This window comes from Enhydra lutris, unplaced genomic scaffold (genome assembly GCF_002288905.1).
Source record: "Enhydra lutris kenyoni isolate GAN:26980312 unplaced genomic scaffold, ASM228890v2 scaffoldscaffold6, whole genome shotgun sequence".
In the NCBI taxonomy this organism is placed as follows: domain Eukaryota; kingdom Metazoa; phylum Chordata; class Mammalia; order Carnivora; family Mustelidae; genus Enhydra; species Enhydra lutris.
In genome coordinates, this window is record NW_019154090.1 from 28,926,994 (window position 1) to 28,944,433 (window position 17,440).

The window sequence follows — 17,440 nt, forward strand, 5'->3', positions numbered from 1 at the left end:
TAAAAATAAAAGAACTTGATTTAAGATCTTGCTGCTTCTACCATATTCTCTGGTCTGTATCTTTAAACCTCTCACAAAAGCCCCACAACATTTACAATTGATATGTGATACTGCATACTTGCAAAATACTTGTAACATATATGAAAGTCATAAAGTCCTCTAAACTGAAGGATACCACATCCATCTAAAAGCCAGATGTTATCAGTATGTTATCAGGCCTCACCCTCTGCATTCATCATCTAACTGTGCAAGCTAAGGTTCCCAGACAATGGCATATGGAATTGCTATTCATAGACACCTTTCACTTGATCTTAATTTAGAAGAAATTTCTAAGGTGCCACCATTAAGAATTACGTAGATTACTGTAGAATCTTGAGAGTTAACCTTTATCCAGCTAAGGAAATTCCTTTCCATTCCTGATTAGCTAACAGTTTTTATTATGAATGGATATTGAATGATAAAATTGTTTTGTTTTTCTGCATCTACTACAAGGACAACTTGGTTATTTTCCTTTATTCTTTTTATATTCTTTTATATATATGAATTACATTTTTAGGTGTCTTAATATTGAACTCTTCCTAGGAGAAAAACCCCATCCTGGTTCCTTTTTAATTGATGTATAATTCACACACACATTTTGTGTGCAAGTAAAATGCACAAATCTTGGAGGTACAGCTCAAGGAATTTTTACATACTTGTATGTGTGTCCATGTAACTGCTGCACAGATCAAGATACAGAACTTTTCCATCATCCCCGAAAGTTCCATTATGTCTTTTCCAATCAATACCTTCCCCCATACATAACCTGTATCATGGCTTCTATCACAACAGATCAGCCTATTCTTGAAATCACACGGAACAAAGTCATACAAAATGTACTCTATTGTCTGGATTCTTTCAAGGTTACAACTGTGAGATTCACCCATGTTGTTTCATCTCTCAGTAGTCCGCCCTCCTTTATCAGTGTGTACTATCCCACTGTAAGGGAAGCAACAACTTATTTATCTACTCTATTGCTAAAGGACATTTGGCTTGTTTCTAAGTTTTGGCTACTATGAATAAAACGTATATGAATATCCTTGGACAAGTCTTTTGGTAGACAAGATGCACTCATTTCTTTTGAAGTGCAATTGTTGGATCATAGAACATGTAAATGTTCCAACTTTAGCAAATGCTGCCCAATAATTTTCAAGGTGATTTGTACCAAGCAGTGATTCCACTGCTTTTTTCCAGCCTATCCACCAAATTCATTGTTTGGGGTTTCTGCTCTCTCCTAGTCATCAGATATGGTATTTCCATTTGTTTCTCATTTTCATTTTTGCTTGGGTGATTTCTGAGAGGAGGAGGAAATACCAACTTTATCATCTTCAAACTGCACAACATCTTTCCTTTTTATTTTTTTCAAAGATTTATTTATTTTAGAGAAGGAGGGGGCAGATGGAGAGGGAGAGAACCTCAAGCAGGCTCCTCACTGAGTACAGAGCCTGACTGGGGGCTCGATCCCACCACCCTGATATTGTGACCTGACCTGAAGCCAAGAGTCAGATGTTCAACTGACTGAGCCACCCAAGCACCCTGAACTGCTTGCCTTTTTAAAGCCAAGAATGCAAGGGTGGTTTAACATTAAAACATACATATACACATAACAATGTAATTCACCATATTATCAAACTAAAAACTACATGTGATCATTTCAATAGATGCAGAAAAGGCATTTCACAAATCCAACATTCATTCATGATTAAAAATAGAACAAAACTCTCAACAACCTAGGAATAGAAGGAAACTCCCTCAACTATATAGAAGGCATCTATGAAAAGTAGGGGTCCCTTGCTGGCTCCGTCAGTGGAGCATGCAACTCTTGAGCTCAGTGTTTTGACTTTGAGCCCCACTCTGGGTGTAAAGATAAAATCTTAAAAAAAATTTTAAAAATATTAAATATTTAAAAGGATTTAAATATTTTATATTAAATAAAAATTAAATATTTAAAATTTTTAAAAAATAAAATCTTTTTTTTTTAAAGATTTTTTTATTATTTATTCACTTGACAGACAGAGATCACAAGTAGGCAGAGAAGCAGGCAGAGAGAGAGGAGGAAGCAGGCTCCCTGCCGAGCAGAGAGCCTGATGCGGGGCTCGATCCCAGGACCCTGGGATCACGACCTAAGCCGAAGGCAGAGGCTTTAACCACTAAGCCACCCAGGCGCCCCTAAAAATAAAATCTTAAAAAAGAAAAAAAAATAGCTGATCTCACAGTTGGTTAAGAAACTGAACACTTTCCCCTTAAGATTAGGAAAAAAGTATGTCTGTTCTTACCATTTCTATTCAACATTGTAGTAGATGTCCTAACCAGTGCAATAAGGCAAGAAATATAAATAGAAAGCATACAGATTGGAAAACAAGAAGTGAAGCTATCTTTATTTGCAGACAACAGGACTGCCTATGTAGAGAATCTAATGGAATCTATAAAAAAGCTACTGGGACTAATAAGGGAATTTAGCAAAGTAACTAATATGTACATGGTCACCATTATGACATAAGATCCATACAAAAAAAATCAATTGTGTTTCTCTGTACTAGCAATGAATGATCAGAAATAGAAATTTAAAAAGCAGGATGCCTGGGTGGCTCAGTTGGTTAGGCATCTGCCTTCAACTCAGGTCGTGATCCCAGGGTCCTGGGATTGAGTCCTGGACCAGGCTCCTTGCTCAGTGGGGCACCTGCTTCTCCCTCTGCCTGCCGCTCCCCCTGCTTGTGTTCTTTTTAAAAAATAAATATTTTTTTAAAAAGAAGCTTAAAAAGAAGTATTATTTAAAATTTTTAAAAAATGTACTTAGAGGTAAATCTGGCAACAGATGTGAAAGATCTGTACACTGATAACAAAATGTTGTTGAGAGATATTAAAGAAGACCTACATAATGGAGAGATGTATCTTATTGGTGAAATGGATGACCCAATAATGCTAAGATGTCAATTTTTCCCAAATTTAATCTAGATATTCAATACAATCTCAATAAAAATCCCAGCACTTGTGTAGAAATAAGCTGATTTAAAAACTCATACAGAAGGGATGCCTGGGTGGCACAGTCCGTTAAGCATCTGACTCTTGCTTTCGGCTTAGGTTGTGATCTCACGGTGGTGGGTTCTAGCCCCATGTTGGGCTCCACGCTAGTGTGGAGTCTGCTTAAAACTCTCTCTGCCCTTTCCCCCACTCTCTCTCTCTCTCTAAAGTAAATAAATAAACTTAAAAAACTCATACAGAAATGTAAAGGATCTAGAATAGCCAAAATAACTTTGATAAAGAAGAGCAAAGTTAGAGGACAAACACTACCTGATTTCCAGACTTACCATAAAGCTATAATAATCAAGAGAGTATGGTATTAGCATAGAGACAGACAAATAGGTCAATGGAACAGAACATGGAGTCCAGAAATAGATCCATTCATATATGTACAGCAGATTTTCAACAAAGGTGCAGAGAATTTAGTGAGGAAATGATAGTCTTCAAATAGTGTTGGAATCATTGGCTATTCATATGCAAAAAAATTCAATCACCTTGAACTATATACAAAAATTAACTCAAAACAGATCACAGACCTAAATGTAAAACCCCAAACCACAAACCTTCTAGAAGAAAACACAGGAGAATAGTTGTGACCTTGGGTTAGGCAAAGGATTCTTAGATATGACACCAAAAGTATAATCCATTAAAGAAAAATAAACTGCCCCTGATCAAAACTAAAATTGTCTGGGGTGCCTGGGTGGCTCAGCGGGTTAAAGCCTCTGGCTTCAGCTCAGGTCATGATCTCAGGGTCTTGGGATTGAGCCCTACATCGGGCTCTGTGCTCAGCGGGGAGCCTGCTTCCCCTCCTCTCTCTGCCTGCCTAAACTAAAATTGTCTGTTTTTCAAAAGATACTGCTAAGAAAAAGACAAGCCATGGAAGGAAAAAGTACTGGCAAGCCATACATCTCATAAAGGACTTGGATTCAGGATAGAAAGTTTTCAAAGCCCAATAATAAGTTAAAAAAGGGGAAGGATGGGCGGAGAAGAGGAACAAACAATTTGAAAAGAAACTTTACCAAAGAAGATAAATAGATCGCCAATAAGCACAGGAAAAGACATTCAATTTCATTAGTCATTATGGAAATGCAAAGTAAAATCACACTATTTTAATAACTAATATTAGATAGACTAATACCAAATGTTGATGAGGATGTGGGAGAACTATATCCCTCACACATTGCTGGTGTGAATATAAAATGGGACAACCACTGTGGAAGAATGTTTATCAGTTTCTTTAAAAGTTAAACCTACATCTACCGTATGATCCAGCCATTTCATTCTAAGTATGAGAAATGAAAACGTGTGTCCCTACAAAGATTTGTGCATATTCATAGCAACTTTATTTGCAATAGGCAAAAACTAAAAATAACTAAAATGTCCATCAATGGGTAAACAGATAAACAAGTACAGCCACGCAAGAGACAACTACTCAAATGTAAAAAAGAGCGAGCTACTGATACACATAACAACATGAATTTCCTTGTTGATCCGTCTATCCAGCTAATTAGGCTGAGTGAAAGCAGCCATGTTAAAAAAAGGGTACCTATCGAATGGTTCCATGTAAAATTCTGGGAAACGCAAACTGATCCATAGTAACAGAAAGCAAATCAGTATCAGTGGTTCCTTGGTGTTGGAAGTAGGGAGATGTGAGGAGGTTGTGGGGAGAGAACAAAGGAAAGGTTTATGAAGAGGCAGAAAGATAAATTTCATTATCTTGACTGTGATGGTTTCATGAATGTATAGGTCTCAACATTTATGAAAATGTAGATTTGAAATAGATGCAGATTGAGTTACATCTCAATAAAGCAGTGTTCTTTGTTTTTTAAGCATAGGTCCACTTTCTTGTAGTCAGAGTTTATCTTTCACCAATTATATATGGTGGAGGTAAACACTAAAATGAACTCAACACACAATCTATGTAAGGACCTAGACAACACAACAGAGGCAAGTTATCTACTCCAGCCAGGAAAATTTCAGTTTGGTTAAAATGTTTGGGAAAAAAATTCCAGTGATTTTTCTTCTCAAAACTTTTATTTTCCTCGGAAAATAAAGGCTGATATTTCCTTGGAAAATAAAGGCTGATATTACAACTGACGTGCTCATGCATCTTTTACTACTTTCAGGAATATCTTGGTATGGCAAAGGAAAGGATGTTGGAACCAAGATTCCAGGGGCTCCTGGGTGGCTCAGTCAGTTGAGTGTCTGACTCTTGATTTTTGACTTGGGTCATGATCTCAGGGTCGTGGGATCCAGCCCCATGTTGGCTCTGCACTCAGCACAGAGTCTGAGATCCTCTCTCTCCCTCTGCCCCTCCCCCTGCTTGCTCTCTCTCTAAAAAAAAAAATAAAATAAAAATAAAACAATAAAAACAAGATTCCATGAAAAAAACACACACCAAGATTCCATGAACGAGAGGGAGTCTATATAAGATAGTTTTTTTTTAAAAGATTTTATTTATTTGACAGACAGAGATCACAAGTAGGCAGAGAGGCAGGCAGAGAGAGAGAGGAGGAGGAAGCAGGCTCCCTGCAGAGCAGAGAGCCCGATGTGGGGCTCGATCCCAGGACCCTGAGATCATGACCTGAGCCGAACGAAGGCAGAGGCTTTAACCCACTGAGCCACCCAGGTGCCCCCCCCTTTTAAAGATTTTATTTATTTGAGAGAGAGAGTAAGCGAGAGCACGAGCACAGGGAGGGAGGGGGAGAAGGAGCCTCCCCATGGAGTAGGGAGTCCAACACAGGGCTCCATCCCAGGACCCCAGGATCATGACCCAAGCAGAAGGCAGACGCCCCACTGACTGAGCCACCCAGGCGCTGCTATGTAAGATTGCTTTATTAAATGATTTGTGAATGGTCAAATATGGGTGGTTTTTGATAAAATGAAGTTTGAGTTCTGTCATGCTTAACTAGCAAATTGTGTGCTTACATACTGAGAAAACTAAAATTCTCACCATTTTTACACCTCAAAACAAAGGCCAGGATACACTATAAATGTATGTAATGACCTGTATGTGGCTATTTTTGAAGTTTCTTACTTCCCAGCTATAACCAAATAAAATCTCTTAAGAGAGAAGTCAAGCGCCTCGTACTACAATATGCTTATATGACCAAGTGAAAATAAAATAATTTATCTCCATTCTGCTCTTGTGGTAGATTTCAAGTCTGTGTTGGGAAGCGGAAGGAAAGGTTATGAAACCCCCTGTGGGCAATGGGAGCTACACAGTGAAATGGGCTGGAGATGGGAAGTGCACAGGTAGAATGACGGGGACATGGAGTACAATGAACAGTCTCAAGGTTGCTTACAGAGAGAGTTCCAGAACTGGGATGGGGTTTGACGAGAATGGGAAAGACTCAGGAAGGATTGGTAAGGGAGGGGACAAGGAGTTTTTAAAGAATATGATGGCAAGCAATGGACAGGGCTGGGTGAGACTGGGTGAGACTAGGTAACTCATATTACTTTCTTCTTCTGACCATCAATCCAGGTGGACAATTTTCTCCAGCGATACTGAGAAACTCCGGAGCCAAAGGTGTGAAAGTATCCAGACAGAAAAGGGTTTTGAAGAAAGGCAGAAAAGAGTGAACAAGGGGTTGGGCAAACTGAGGCAGCTGAGAGAATGAATCTTTGTTACCAAAAAGAAACAATCTTTTGCAACAGTAAAAATAACAAACCTAGTATCTTCACTCCCTAACAAAAGGCTTTTTCTTTTTTTTTTCCTTACATGTCCCCTTACACTTTTTGTCTATACCAAAGAAAACCAAGCTTGTTTGTCTCTTTTGATTCTCAAATACCCTGTCGAGGTTGCTCTCTAAAAGGTTTTATTAATTCACCTTGTCTCTACCAGCTTCCCCAGCACTAGTGGGTTAATTTAACAGCTTCCTTTCATTTGCAATTCATTGATTGCTACCAACGGGCAACACTTTTCTGATGTGCTATTTCACCTCCTCTTGTGTGAGATATGCTATCCTTTGCCAAGGTAAAATTTTAGTAACAAGTATGGAAACTCAATACAAGAAGTCTGCGTCCCTCTCTTCCCTCCAATTCTATTTCAAGATGATTTAGTGGTTCTCCACATTACCCTATTTTTCTGCCCCACACTGCCTGTTGGCCTATTGATCCCTCCTCCCGCAATGTCACCATCTGGCCCACAACACTCTACCCCTGATGCTTAGTAGTGTCACAAACCTAGAGTCAGTACCACTTGTCAAAGCTGAAACCCTGAACTCTTTCTTAACTTCCTTACAGAGTTTGGTATAGCCTCCTACCCCCTGCCCCATCTTGGAATTCTCCCTCAGCCCCCCTCTACTCCCATCCCCCTTCAAACAAAGAGGTTGGTCTGTGTTGCGTTTGCTACCATTGCACATTGTATCTATTAAATAGTGGATTTCTAATCAGTCTTCCACTTGAGTTTGGAAGCTTTTTCAGTCCCACCCACTTAACGTGTGCCCACCATGTGCCGAGAGTTGTGCAGATAACTAAGGTATGTGTGCATGTCCAGAAACAGATGAATGTTGAATGTATATGTGAATGCATAAGACTGGGAAATAGAGGTGAGAACTAGCCAGATCCAAAATTCCAAATAAAATACTGACAGTTTGAACTCAGCCCTAGCTATTTTCCAATCCCAAAGAGCAGCAGCCAACAAACGACCCCTCCAGGATCTTTAGGCACACACCTGTGTTCTGGTAAGAGTGGGAATGAGTGTGTGAGATAGCAGGAAGGACACGTTCAGTGATTTTTAAATAGTGTGAGGTGAAAAAGCCAAGGCTGGAGAAGGCCCAGAGGCAGCTCTCCAACACTTCAGATCATGGTTTGGGAAACCCATCCCCTCACACAGGAAGATGCCACTCTGTTCTTCCATGCTTTTATTAGTGACAGCAATGGACAAGAACAATGCCAGGCATAACAGACACCCTGACCCAGCACTGGGGATGGCAAGCAGATCCTGTAGGGCCACTGGCATATCCAGCCCCAGACCAAGATCCAGTTTACCCAGGCCATGTCCCTGAATGGGCAGGAGGCTGTCTGTCCAGTTTATTTGTGTGGATCAGTCTGTCTGAGTGTCTGAGCCGCTGCCTGCAGGGCCCCCCCATCCTCGGCACGTGATAGGGGCTGCTGGGAGCACAGCGTGGCATCCCCCGGTGGACCACTGGGCCCCGGTGCTGACCATGGGGGATAGGGCCAGGGACTGGAGATGGCAGGGGGCCAGGCACAAAGTTCACTCCAGGGCCACATCCTACAAAAGAACCAGCCATTATCAGAGAGTGGGCTTCTGACCAAGTGAGCCCAGCTCTGCCTCCGAGCAGCTTTAGTTCTCCAGGGTGAGCTTCTCTGGGCTTCAGTTTCCCCATCTACAAAATGGCAACACCACTTCCCCTTCCACTAAACCAGCAAACTGTGACAATCAACGGTTGATTAATGAGTCTACAGATGGTGTAGATCCAGCAGTGACTGGACCCAACCCTGGGGGCACAAGGAGCTACTGAACTCCTCTCAGTCCACCTGGGCATGGGAGGCTAGGTGGGGGAAGGTGCACAGGGAGGCTGGGAGAGGTGAAAAGAGAGGTCTGTGGAGGCACCTACCTAAGTGGGATGACATCGAGAAGTCTTCTGTTGAATTATAATTGAAGAATTCGTGGGGTGGGAAGGGCTGGCCTGGGAAAAAAGGGGTGTCCTGGGGCAGGGGTGGAAACAAGGGAGGTGGCGAGGGCTGAGGAATGGAGTATGGGAAAGGCATGGGAGGGGGCAGGGGAGAGGGCTGGGGTGGGGGCAAGGCCAGTTGCTCCCCGAAGTCTGGGGGCTGCCCATGGCTCCCCTGGAACAGATGATCCGGCTCTGGCCAGTCCTCAATCCACGGGTCTAAGAACGGGATGGTTGTTTGTTTTAGGCCTGAGAGCCAGGCTGCCCAGAATTCCGGTTGTCCGCACTCTTAAACCTCTCTTCCCTCCTCTTGGAGAACAGGGCCACCAGGACGGGGCACCCTCTGCTTCCTACCCCGTCTTCCTCACACTGTCTCATTTCGGGCTAAGCCCAGTGTATGTTCCTTCTTCTTTACCTTTCTCAAAGTCATAGATCTACTTTTGTTCTAACCTTATGCTCCCCTCTAGAGCCTTCTCTCTTTGTATGCTTGGTTCCTGTATCTGTAGCTTTTTCTTCTCCCAGCTCCTCCCCACAGACCAAAAAATGAGCCTAAGAAGTCTTTTCTCTGGACAACATGAGACCCTGTCACTCTCTTCTCCCAGCAGTCCTGTGCCTTCCAAACTTCCACACGGAGTATTCTGCCCAGTTCCCATTCTCTCATCAACTGCCCCTGCCTCTAAACCCTGCTTCACTCCTTCAGCACTTTTCTGACTAAATGTAACCACTTCCTCTCTTCCTGCCAGTCATACTAAATGACTAAGAGCCCCTGTCCTCCCTGATAGTGCCTCTGCCCTCAGGTTCTTTTGTTTCCTCCATCAGCCCCTCTCCCCTTCCAACTCCACAGCACGGCCCTGCTTCTGCTCTCTCCTTCACAGCTGACTCTGAGACCCACAGCCCCACATTTCCACAGCAACTCAGAGGTCTGCCTGGACCAAATTCACCAATCACATCTTCCCACCCAACTCTTCCTTTTCACCCCCCTACTTCTGGACCTTCAAACTGGATTCAGAAGACCTAAGCCACCACGAACTAGCCTTACAACAATTAGGGCATCCCTCTCTTTGCTGGGGATAACAAGGAAACTGAGCCATTATATGATCAAAGTTCTAATCCACCCCCCCCAAGGATCCAACGCCTGGCTACCAAGTCCTAGATTACCTCCGTGACATTCCTGGCCTCTCTGTGCCCTCACTCGCTCTAGTGCTGCTGTAACAGCCTTCTAACACGACTTGTACCCCCAACTCAACAAACGCTATCCTGCAGGTACTATGGACACAGCCAACTGTACCAGACCCCAAGGCCAAAAGGGACAAGCTGGAAACAAGGTAGGAACCTTGCCCTTTGAGGACATGATCCAGGGGGAAAGCACACATGCAAACAGTCAGCCACCACACTCCTTTTGCAAGCGGGCAGGAACTGAGAGGCTTGAGAGCACCATGTGAGGGGCTTCTTTGCTTCTGTAACATCGCATGATTGCCCTTCTTCCATTTCCGTCTTTCTACCCCCAGCCCCCATGCCTAGCTAGAAGTCCCCCCATTTCTTTCCTATTCATCTGTGGGATAGGAGTCTTTTGACACGCTGCCTTATGTGGTCAAAGCTTATATATACTCACTCACGTGCAGAGATGACTATATGCTAGCGCACACAGAACCAGAACTTGGATCAAAACGCTGTTCCTGTGATCTCACCCTCCCCAGGGGATGAGAAAGGTGCACTCGGGAGCCACAACAGACCTTCGAGAAGCCTCTACTCCCTGAGTACCTCTGTCCTATTCTGGGTCTGAGCCCTATGCTCTAAGAACCCCCTCTGCATCATTCTCCTACCCCCTTGTGGCAGGGCTCACCAGAGGGATAGTCACGCTTGGGCAGCTCCACGCCCCAGGCGTCGGCCACGTGGGTCAGAAGCAAGTGTGAGAGGTGGCGGTGAGCGTGTTGGTCCCAGTGGACACCGTCCCGGTGACGGTGCTGTACCGCATGCCGAAAATGGAAGTGGAGGTCGAGGACATCAAAGCAGTGGTCCCCCGCCAGCGTTGCGCTGTAGAAATTCCCTTCAACCACATCCCTCCGCAGAGACCCCGCCAGGGGCTGGAGCTGAGTAAGAAAGTGCAGCATCTAAGAGCTGCACAATGAAGCAGGGTCGGGAGGGAAGGCCCTCTTATCTACCAGTCAGCTGCCTCCTCCCCCATCCTGAGGGGTCTCCGTCACTTGCCTCTGGCAGAAGGAAACCCCCAGTGACACGCTCCCCCAAGGGCATGGCCATGTTCCACACCAGCAGGCACGAGTCTGGCAACACCTGGTCCATGCGCACAAACACCCGCTCCAGGTTCTCCCGGTAGCTCTCCATCGAGCAGCGGCCATACCTGTCAGACAGCACATAGAGTGGGCAAGAGCACAGGGTGGACAGCCTCTGAGCTGTACCTCCACCCCCCAACCACTATTTCCCTCTCCCGCTGCCCCAACCTGGAGAGATCCCAGAGGCAGGAGTTGATGATCACCAGGTCCGGGGCAGGCCCGTAGGTCAGTTCCTCCAGGACGCCCTCGAGGTACTCGGAGTAAACGCGGGTGAGGAAGTAGAAGCGCACAAGGTGGTGGCCAGAACCCGAGCAGAACTGGCGAACCTCCCGGTACTGCGTTCCGTTGTGTAGCTCGCCCAGCTGACCCCCAGCCATCAGCTGGTCCTGTTCAAAGCTCAGCTCCCCCTGCCCCCCCCCGGCACCCAGATGGTCAGACCCATGCTAGGGAAGAAGGCCCTGCCAGGCCAGGGTCTGTGCCCACCCACCACTGGCATGGCTACCAAGCTTCCCTCACCTTGGCTTTCAGCTGGGCCGCTGTGAGCAGTGAGTCCCTCTGGAGCAAGAGCACCAGGTCTTTGTACACAGCCCGCTGGACTGCAGGGAGACAGAGATCCTAAGGCTAAGACAAGCCTCATCCCACCCTAGCTCCTCCTAAGCCCAGGCCTTCCATCTTCCCAAGGATGGGGCTGCCCAACACCACCACTGTGGAGTTCATTACAGAGGCAGGAGAAAAGCTGAGGTTAAAAAAATCCTGGTACCACCTCCGCCTTCAGGGGATACACTACCCCCAACTTAGTACACAGTGGCCCAAGATCACCAGGCGGAAGTCAGCTGGCCAAGTCACCCAGAAAACAACACAATCCACTGCTCCCATGAAGGAAAGTATGGGAGACTGTCAGGGGGAAAAATGCTGAGCAAGGATGGGGTAAAAAAATGTGTCAGACTACATCGATCAGGACACCTGTGGAAGGTGCATGGGGAAATCAAAGACGGAAAACCCCCTGGACTGGAACAGACTCGGGGTCAGAAATGTTTGGGTTCGAGACAAAGGATCCAGTCATAGAAAACAGACTGAAGGTGCGGGGCTGGGTAGTGTGAACCTAGAGGGGCACTCACTTGAGTCCCCCAAGATGACCACGAACTTGTTGTGTAGCAGCTGCTGGACTTCCGAGGCCTGGAAGTGGACCATGGCGCTTCGCAGGGGGAGGCGCGGCTCCTCGTTCTCCAGACAGAAGACCATGCCGCCGCGGCCAATGACGGGCTGCGGGGAGAGGCCACTAAGCAGCTCGCGGGCGGGGACTCAGGACAGGTCGGCCCCAGGGCCCGCACCGGGATAAATGAGACCTGCGCCGGCCCCTCCCGGGCTGCTCAGGACTACCGAGGCGAGGTAGCGGCGGCAGAGTGGGACCCATGGTGGCGTCTTGCCTCAGTCCCACCTGGCACCGGAGGCAGGGGGTCGCCAGCCCGCGGGCCACCAGGGCACCAAGGCGCTTTCCGCGCGGCGCCGCCCCGCGTGCGCCCCGCCACGTGCCCGCCACCGCCCCGCGCATGCGCGCGCCCGCTAGCGCCAATTACCGAGTCCCGGGGCGCCGCACCGTTCACCCACGCCCGGGGCAGGGCCGCGCACCGCGCGCCTTGCCCTCTGAGGGCCCCAGGCCTGGCCTCATGTTCCCCCGCCCGGGGACGCCAGTCGGTTCTGCACAGCCCGCGCCCAGCAGAACCCGTGCGTCCCGGTTAGCCGTCGGTGCGCAGCCCGGCGCCCAGCGCTCTCCATGCGTGCGTCGTGGCGGCCCCGACGGCGCCTCGGGCCTCGGCGCCTCGGGCGGCGACGCTCACAGCATCCACTTCCGGTCACCCATGTCCCGCCCTGCGCGACCCCCGGCGCCCGAGGGGACAGGAAGGCAGCGGGGTTGGCCGCGGCTGAGGGTAGGAGCCAGGGCCGAGCCCACCCGGGCGGGCACGAGGCCCGGGTGTGGGCGGGGGCGCGGCGGCGGCCGAATGTAGCTGCCCACACTGGTGATGGCCGTGGCGGCAGCCTCGCCACGTGACCCGGACGGGCGGAAGCGGAAGTGCCGGTCCGGAGCCCGTGCTAGGCGGGTGTCCCCTCGGCGCTGCCTAGCAGCCACCTGCACCAGCCATGGACTGCTACACGGCGAACTGGAACCCGCTTGGGGACTCTGCCTTTTACCGGTGAGCCGGCCCGCCCTCCTGCCCACCGCCCGGCATACCCCGCTCGCCCGCTGGCTTGAGTCTTCAGGCCGAGCCGGCAGCGCGCGCCCCCGTCACCGTGGTCGCTGGGGTCCGCCCCTCGCGGGCTCCCCCCCGACCCCAGCGTCTACTGCTGAACGTACAGCCACCTAATGGCCTGGGGGCCGGGCCTTCCCCAGCTCCAGGAAGAAAACTGAGGCAGTCACACCACGGTCACACAAATAGGGGCAGAGAGAGCCCAAAGCTGAAGCTGAGATCTGTCAGCTTCCGGAAGGATGCTCAGATTACGTTGAGGGAGACGGCCTGTGGGTGACAGCGAATGTCCAGTCTCCTGCGGGGAAGTGCTGCCAAAGTTAGACTGCAGTGGCGCTCCGCGGGAGGCGGGATCGCACGGCGGGCGGGGTAACAGCAAACTGGGAGAGAGGGGCGAATCCAGGGGCAGGGTGTGTGAGGATATATATATATATATATATATATGTATATATATGTATATATATATATATAGATATATATATACATATATATATATAGATATATATATACATATATATCTATATATATATATACACACACATATTTATTTATTTGACAGAGAGAGACACAGGAAGAGAGGGAACACAAGCAGGGGGAGTGGAAGAGGGAAACTGGGAGAGGGGTGAATCCAGGGGCAGGGCGTGTGAGGATGCTCAGCTAGGGGTAACCCTCTCACGGGAGTCGTAGAGTCCTAAACCATACACACACACACACACACACACACATATACACACATATTTATTTATTTGACAGAGAGAGACACAGGAAGAGAGGGGACACAAGCAGGGGGAGTGGAAGAGGGAGAAGCAGGCCTCTCTCTAAGCAGGAAGCCCGATGCGGGGCTCGATCCCAGGACTCTGGAACCATAACCTGAGCCAAAGGCAGAAGCTCAAAGGCTGAGCCACCCAGGGACCCCGAGTCCCAAACTATTGATGTGAAGTGTAAACCGATCACATTATTACCCTGATGAGGACTTTTCAGCGGCGCCACTTTTTTGTGGGGTAAAATACAAACTGCTATTGGAACATCTGTAAGTCAGCCTCTGTTTATCTCCAGTTCCGTCTGCCCCTCTCCTACCCAAGTCTTGTATTCCAGTTGCACAGAATTACAGAACCCCAATACACCGCGATGTTTCATGGCTTCCCATGTTTGCATCCAGCCTGCAGGTACTTCTCTGGGTACTGCCATTGCTCTTTTTATCTCACTGGAAACTTTTTGCTCATCTTTCAGGGCTTAGTTCAAGGGTTCATTCTGAAACCTTCCCCGATCCAGTCCCAGTAGAGTCAGCTGACTTTCCTTTGGGCCTCTCCGGTGGGTGTTGCTGTCTGTTATGGAAGGCGCAGTAGGGCAATATTTGCATGTGGTTTTTTCTGCTAAACTAAGTTCCTCGAGGACCAACATTCTATTTATCTATGTCCAGTGCTCATAGAACAGTGCCTGTTATGTAGTAGTTGCCCAATAAAGTTTTAAAAATACTTTAGTGATTTCAACTAAAGGTCATGAAGATATTGCATTGGGGTCATATTTCAACACAAAGTACTCTTGTGTTAGTGAAACTGTATGGCGATTTTTAGAGATCCTTTGCATTTGTTGTTTATTTGTAATTCTTCTGTCTTATAAATATGCCTATGAAATATGCAATATGAAAATGCAGAAATTCAATTTAAAAAGCAGTGAAGTCGGGGCACCTGGATGGCTCAGTGGGTTAAAGCCTCTGCCTTCGGCTCAGGTCATGATCCCAGGGTCCTCGGATCGAGCCCCGCATCAGGCTCTCTGCTTTGCAGGGAGCCTGCTTCCTTCTCCCTCTTTGCCTGCCTCTCTACTTGTGATCTCTGTCTGTCAAATAAATAAATAAAATCTTAAAAAAAAAAAAAAGCAAAAAAAAGCAGTAAAGTCAGTAGGAAATAACAATGATTTCAACTGTTTTTGCAGAGAAGGTATGTCATTAGACAAAAGTAGCCACGTAACTTAGTGTTTCGTACATCATACACTTTTAAAAATATTAACTCATGTTATTTTGGAAAATACATGTGACCACACAGGTTTGTTAAATCAGAGAATGCTGAAGACAATGACCTCATTACCTCATAGCTCCTCTTTATCACATGCAGTCTTAGCTTTGTTGGTATACCAGGAAAGATTTAAATGAGTGTAAGTGTGGAATGCCCGCCGTAGACGTGACCTGTCTGGGCAGCCTCCCCTTACCTGTGCTGTGCTGCCAGAAAGAGAAGAAGTCTAAGCCTTGCTCTGGAGGATATATGATTTTTGCTGACGGAGGAACTGTGTACTAGACACTATGTTAAGTATTTTATATGTATTAACTTGTTTGTTTCAAGACCCTATGAGGTATGTGTTGTTATTAGCCTCATCTTCCTGAGGCACAGAGAGGTTAGGTGGCCAGGTCACCCGGTAAGTGGCGGAGCCAGGCTTTGAATCCATTGTTCTTCTAGAACCTGTGTTAAAGCATAGAGGTTTTGGTTTTGGTTGTTGTTGTTGTTTTAAATCGGGAAATATATAGCATATTCTAACTTCACCAGAGTGGAAATATTTTAAATGCAACTATTTAGTTTTACTCATATTTGTGCATAGCTTTATGGCAGGGCACGTTCCAATAAGTGAATGAATGACTGATGTAAGTATTGCATTTTGAGTCCTGTCTGCAGGTCAGGATTCTTTTGTGTTGGAAGTAATGTTCTGGAAAGCTCACTGAATTTGGGAAGGGAATGAGGGGGAATGGTTACTAGTTCTTATAGGGCTCCAGAATTTAAGCCATTTTTATCTTAAAAACCAACCTTGGATTAATCCTGTTAGTTAATTTTGCCCAACCCTTTTCAGGGCTGAATGTATATCAACCAATAAAAAGACATGGACTCTGGGGCGCCTGGGTGGCTCAGTGGGTTAAAGCCTCTGCCTTCGGCTCAGGTCATGATCCCAGGGTCCTGGGATCGAGCCCTGCATCGGGCTCTCTGCTCAGCAGGGAGCCTGCTTCCTCCTCTCTCTCTGCCTGCCTCTCTGCCTACTTGTGATCTCTGTCTGTCAAATAAATAAATAAAATCTTTAAAAAAAATTAAAAAAAAAAAAAAGACATGGACTCTGTCTGCTCTCATAGAGCTTACAGCCAGCAGGAGACACAGTTGATAACCATTAACAACTCAGTATTTTTTTAATCATAATCAGTGTAAAGGAGAGATACAAGGTCCTAAGAGAGTACATATAATAGACTGGGAGGTTAGAGGTAAAGAAGACTTAATGAAGGAAACAATAATACCCTATCCAGGGAATGAGTAAATGGAGGTGCAGGGAGTGTGATGAAAGAAGCATATACAAAGGTCCTGAGGCAGGAAAGACTAGGACACTCTCAATCATCTGAACAGAGCCAGTGTGTTTGGATTGCCAGGAGTGTATGTGTGTAAATAAGACTGTTTTGGAAGAGCAAGCAAATACAGACATAAGGGTGGATGTGCCTGGGAGAAGTTGATGGTGGAGAGCCCTGGGGCAGTGATGTTGGAAATAGAAAGGGATGCATCAGAGAAGTATTTAGGGGAAAAAATTAAAGGAAATTGTGATGGGTTGCACTGGGTAGAAAGGAGGTAGAGCAAGAAATTGAGGATGACTGGGCTTTTGGCTTAAGACAAAAAAGGAAGAGTGAGTTTTATGGGGAAAGGTTTACCTTGGTTTTGGACACATTGCTTCAGGTACTTTAGTAGAAACATCCCTTACGGTAAGAAAAAGGAGACAAGATACATTATGTACTCCTGAAACTCTTCTTAGAGGAGAGATTGACTATTTTAGTAGGGATTTTTTTGGGGGCGGGGGGGAGTAACATATAAACACAAACATTTTTTTAAGATTTTATTTTTAGGGCGCCTGGGTGGTTCAATGGCTTAAATCCTCTGCCTTCAGCTCAGGTCATAATCCCAGGGTCCTGGGATCAAGTCCCACATTGGGCTCTGCTTCCCTTCCTCTCTCTCTGCTTGCCTCTCTGCCTACTTGTAATCTCTGTCTGTCAAATAAATAAAATCTTAAAAAAATTAAAAAAAAATCTTAAGTAATCTCTACACCCAACGTGGGGCTCAAACGTGAACCCCTGAAAGCAAGAATCACATGCTCTACTGACTGAGCCAGCCAGGTGTCCCTAAACGTGAACATTTAAAAAAATTGTGGTTAGGCGTCCCTGGGTGCCTCAGTCGGTTGGTCATCCGACTCT

The 17,440-nt window shown here is 46.6% G+C and overlaps 2 protein-coding genes across 5 annotated transcripts in view; one reads left to right on the forward strand and one right to left on the reverse strand.

Annotated features, from left to right (window-relative positions):
* Nucleotides 1–7,907: 7,907 nt before the first annotated feature.
* LOC111141815 (PC-esterase domain containing 1A) lies at nucleotides 7,908–13,001 on the reverse strand. Of its 3 annotated transcripts, none has more exons than XM_022494641.1 (8): nucleotides 12,568–13,001; nucleotides 12,109–12,253; nucleotides 11,507–11,586; nucleotides 11,159–11,397; nucleotides 10,908–11,058; nucleotides 10,543–10,789; nucleotides 8,643–8,918; nucleotides 7,908–8,296 (listed from the first exon to the last, which is right to left on the reverse strand). In XM_022494641.1, the coding sequence occupies exons 2-8, from the start codon at nucleotides 12,230–12,232 to the stop codon at nucleotides 8,049–8,051; spliced, it is 1,365 nt and encodes a 454-aa protein (XP_022350349.1). In that variant the 5' UTR covers nucleotides 12,233–12,253; nucleotides 12,568–13,001; the 3' UTR covers nucleotides 7,908–8,048. The 3 variants fall into 3 exon arrangements, with proteins under 3 accessions (XP_022350349.1, XP_022350352.1, XP_022350350.1); XM_022494644.1 differs by having other exon boundaries at nucleotides 8,643–8,714; nucleotides 12,568–13,000; XM_022494642.1 differs by lacking the exon at nucleotides 12,568–13,001 and having other exon boundaries at nucleotides 12,109–12,539.
* Nucleotides 13,002–13,064: 63 nt separating this feature from the next.
* The window catches only part of LOC111141656 (VPS16, CORVET/HOPS core subunit), a 29,655-nt gene continuing 25,279 nt past the window's right edge, over nucleotides 13,065–17,440 (forward strand). Inside the window, exon 1 of one of the 2 annotated variants that reach the window (XM_022494382.1) lies at nucleotides 13,065–13,182. In XM_022494382.1, coding sequence (XP_022350090.1) covers nucleotides 13,130–13,182 — 53 coding nt within the window. In that variant the 5' untranslated portion in view covers nucleotides 13,065–13,129. The remainder of the gene's footprint in view (nucleotides 13,183–17,440) is intronic. The other variant, XM_022494383.1, reaches the window with a different exon arrangement.

What these genes read in the sequence shown, in the direction of transcription:
- LOC111141815 (XM_022494641.1), bottom strand. Translation starts at nt 12,232, where the DNA reads ATGGTCTTCTGTCTGGAGAACGAGGAGCCGCGCCTCCCCCTGCGAAGC. An exon ending in GGTCATCTTGGGGGACTCAA is followed by an intron (nt 11,587 to 12,108) that starts GTGAGTGCCCCT and finishes GTCTCCCTGCAG; the next exon opens with TCCAGCGGGCTGTGTACAAA. An exon ending in CTCGATGTCATCCCACTTAG is followed by an intron (nt 8,297 to 8,642) that starts GTAGGTGCCTCC and finishes GTTCTTTTGTAG; the next exon opens with GATGTGGCCCTGGAGTGAAC.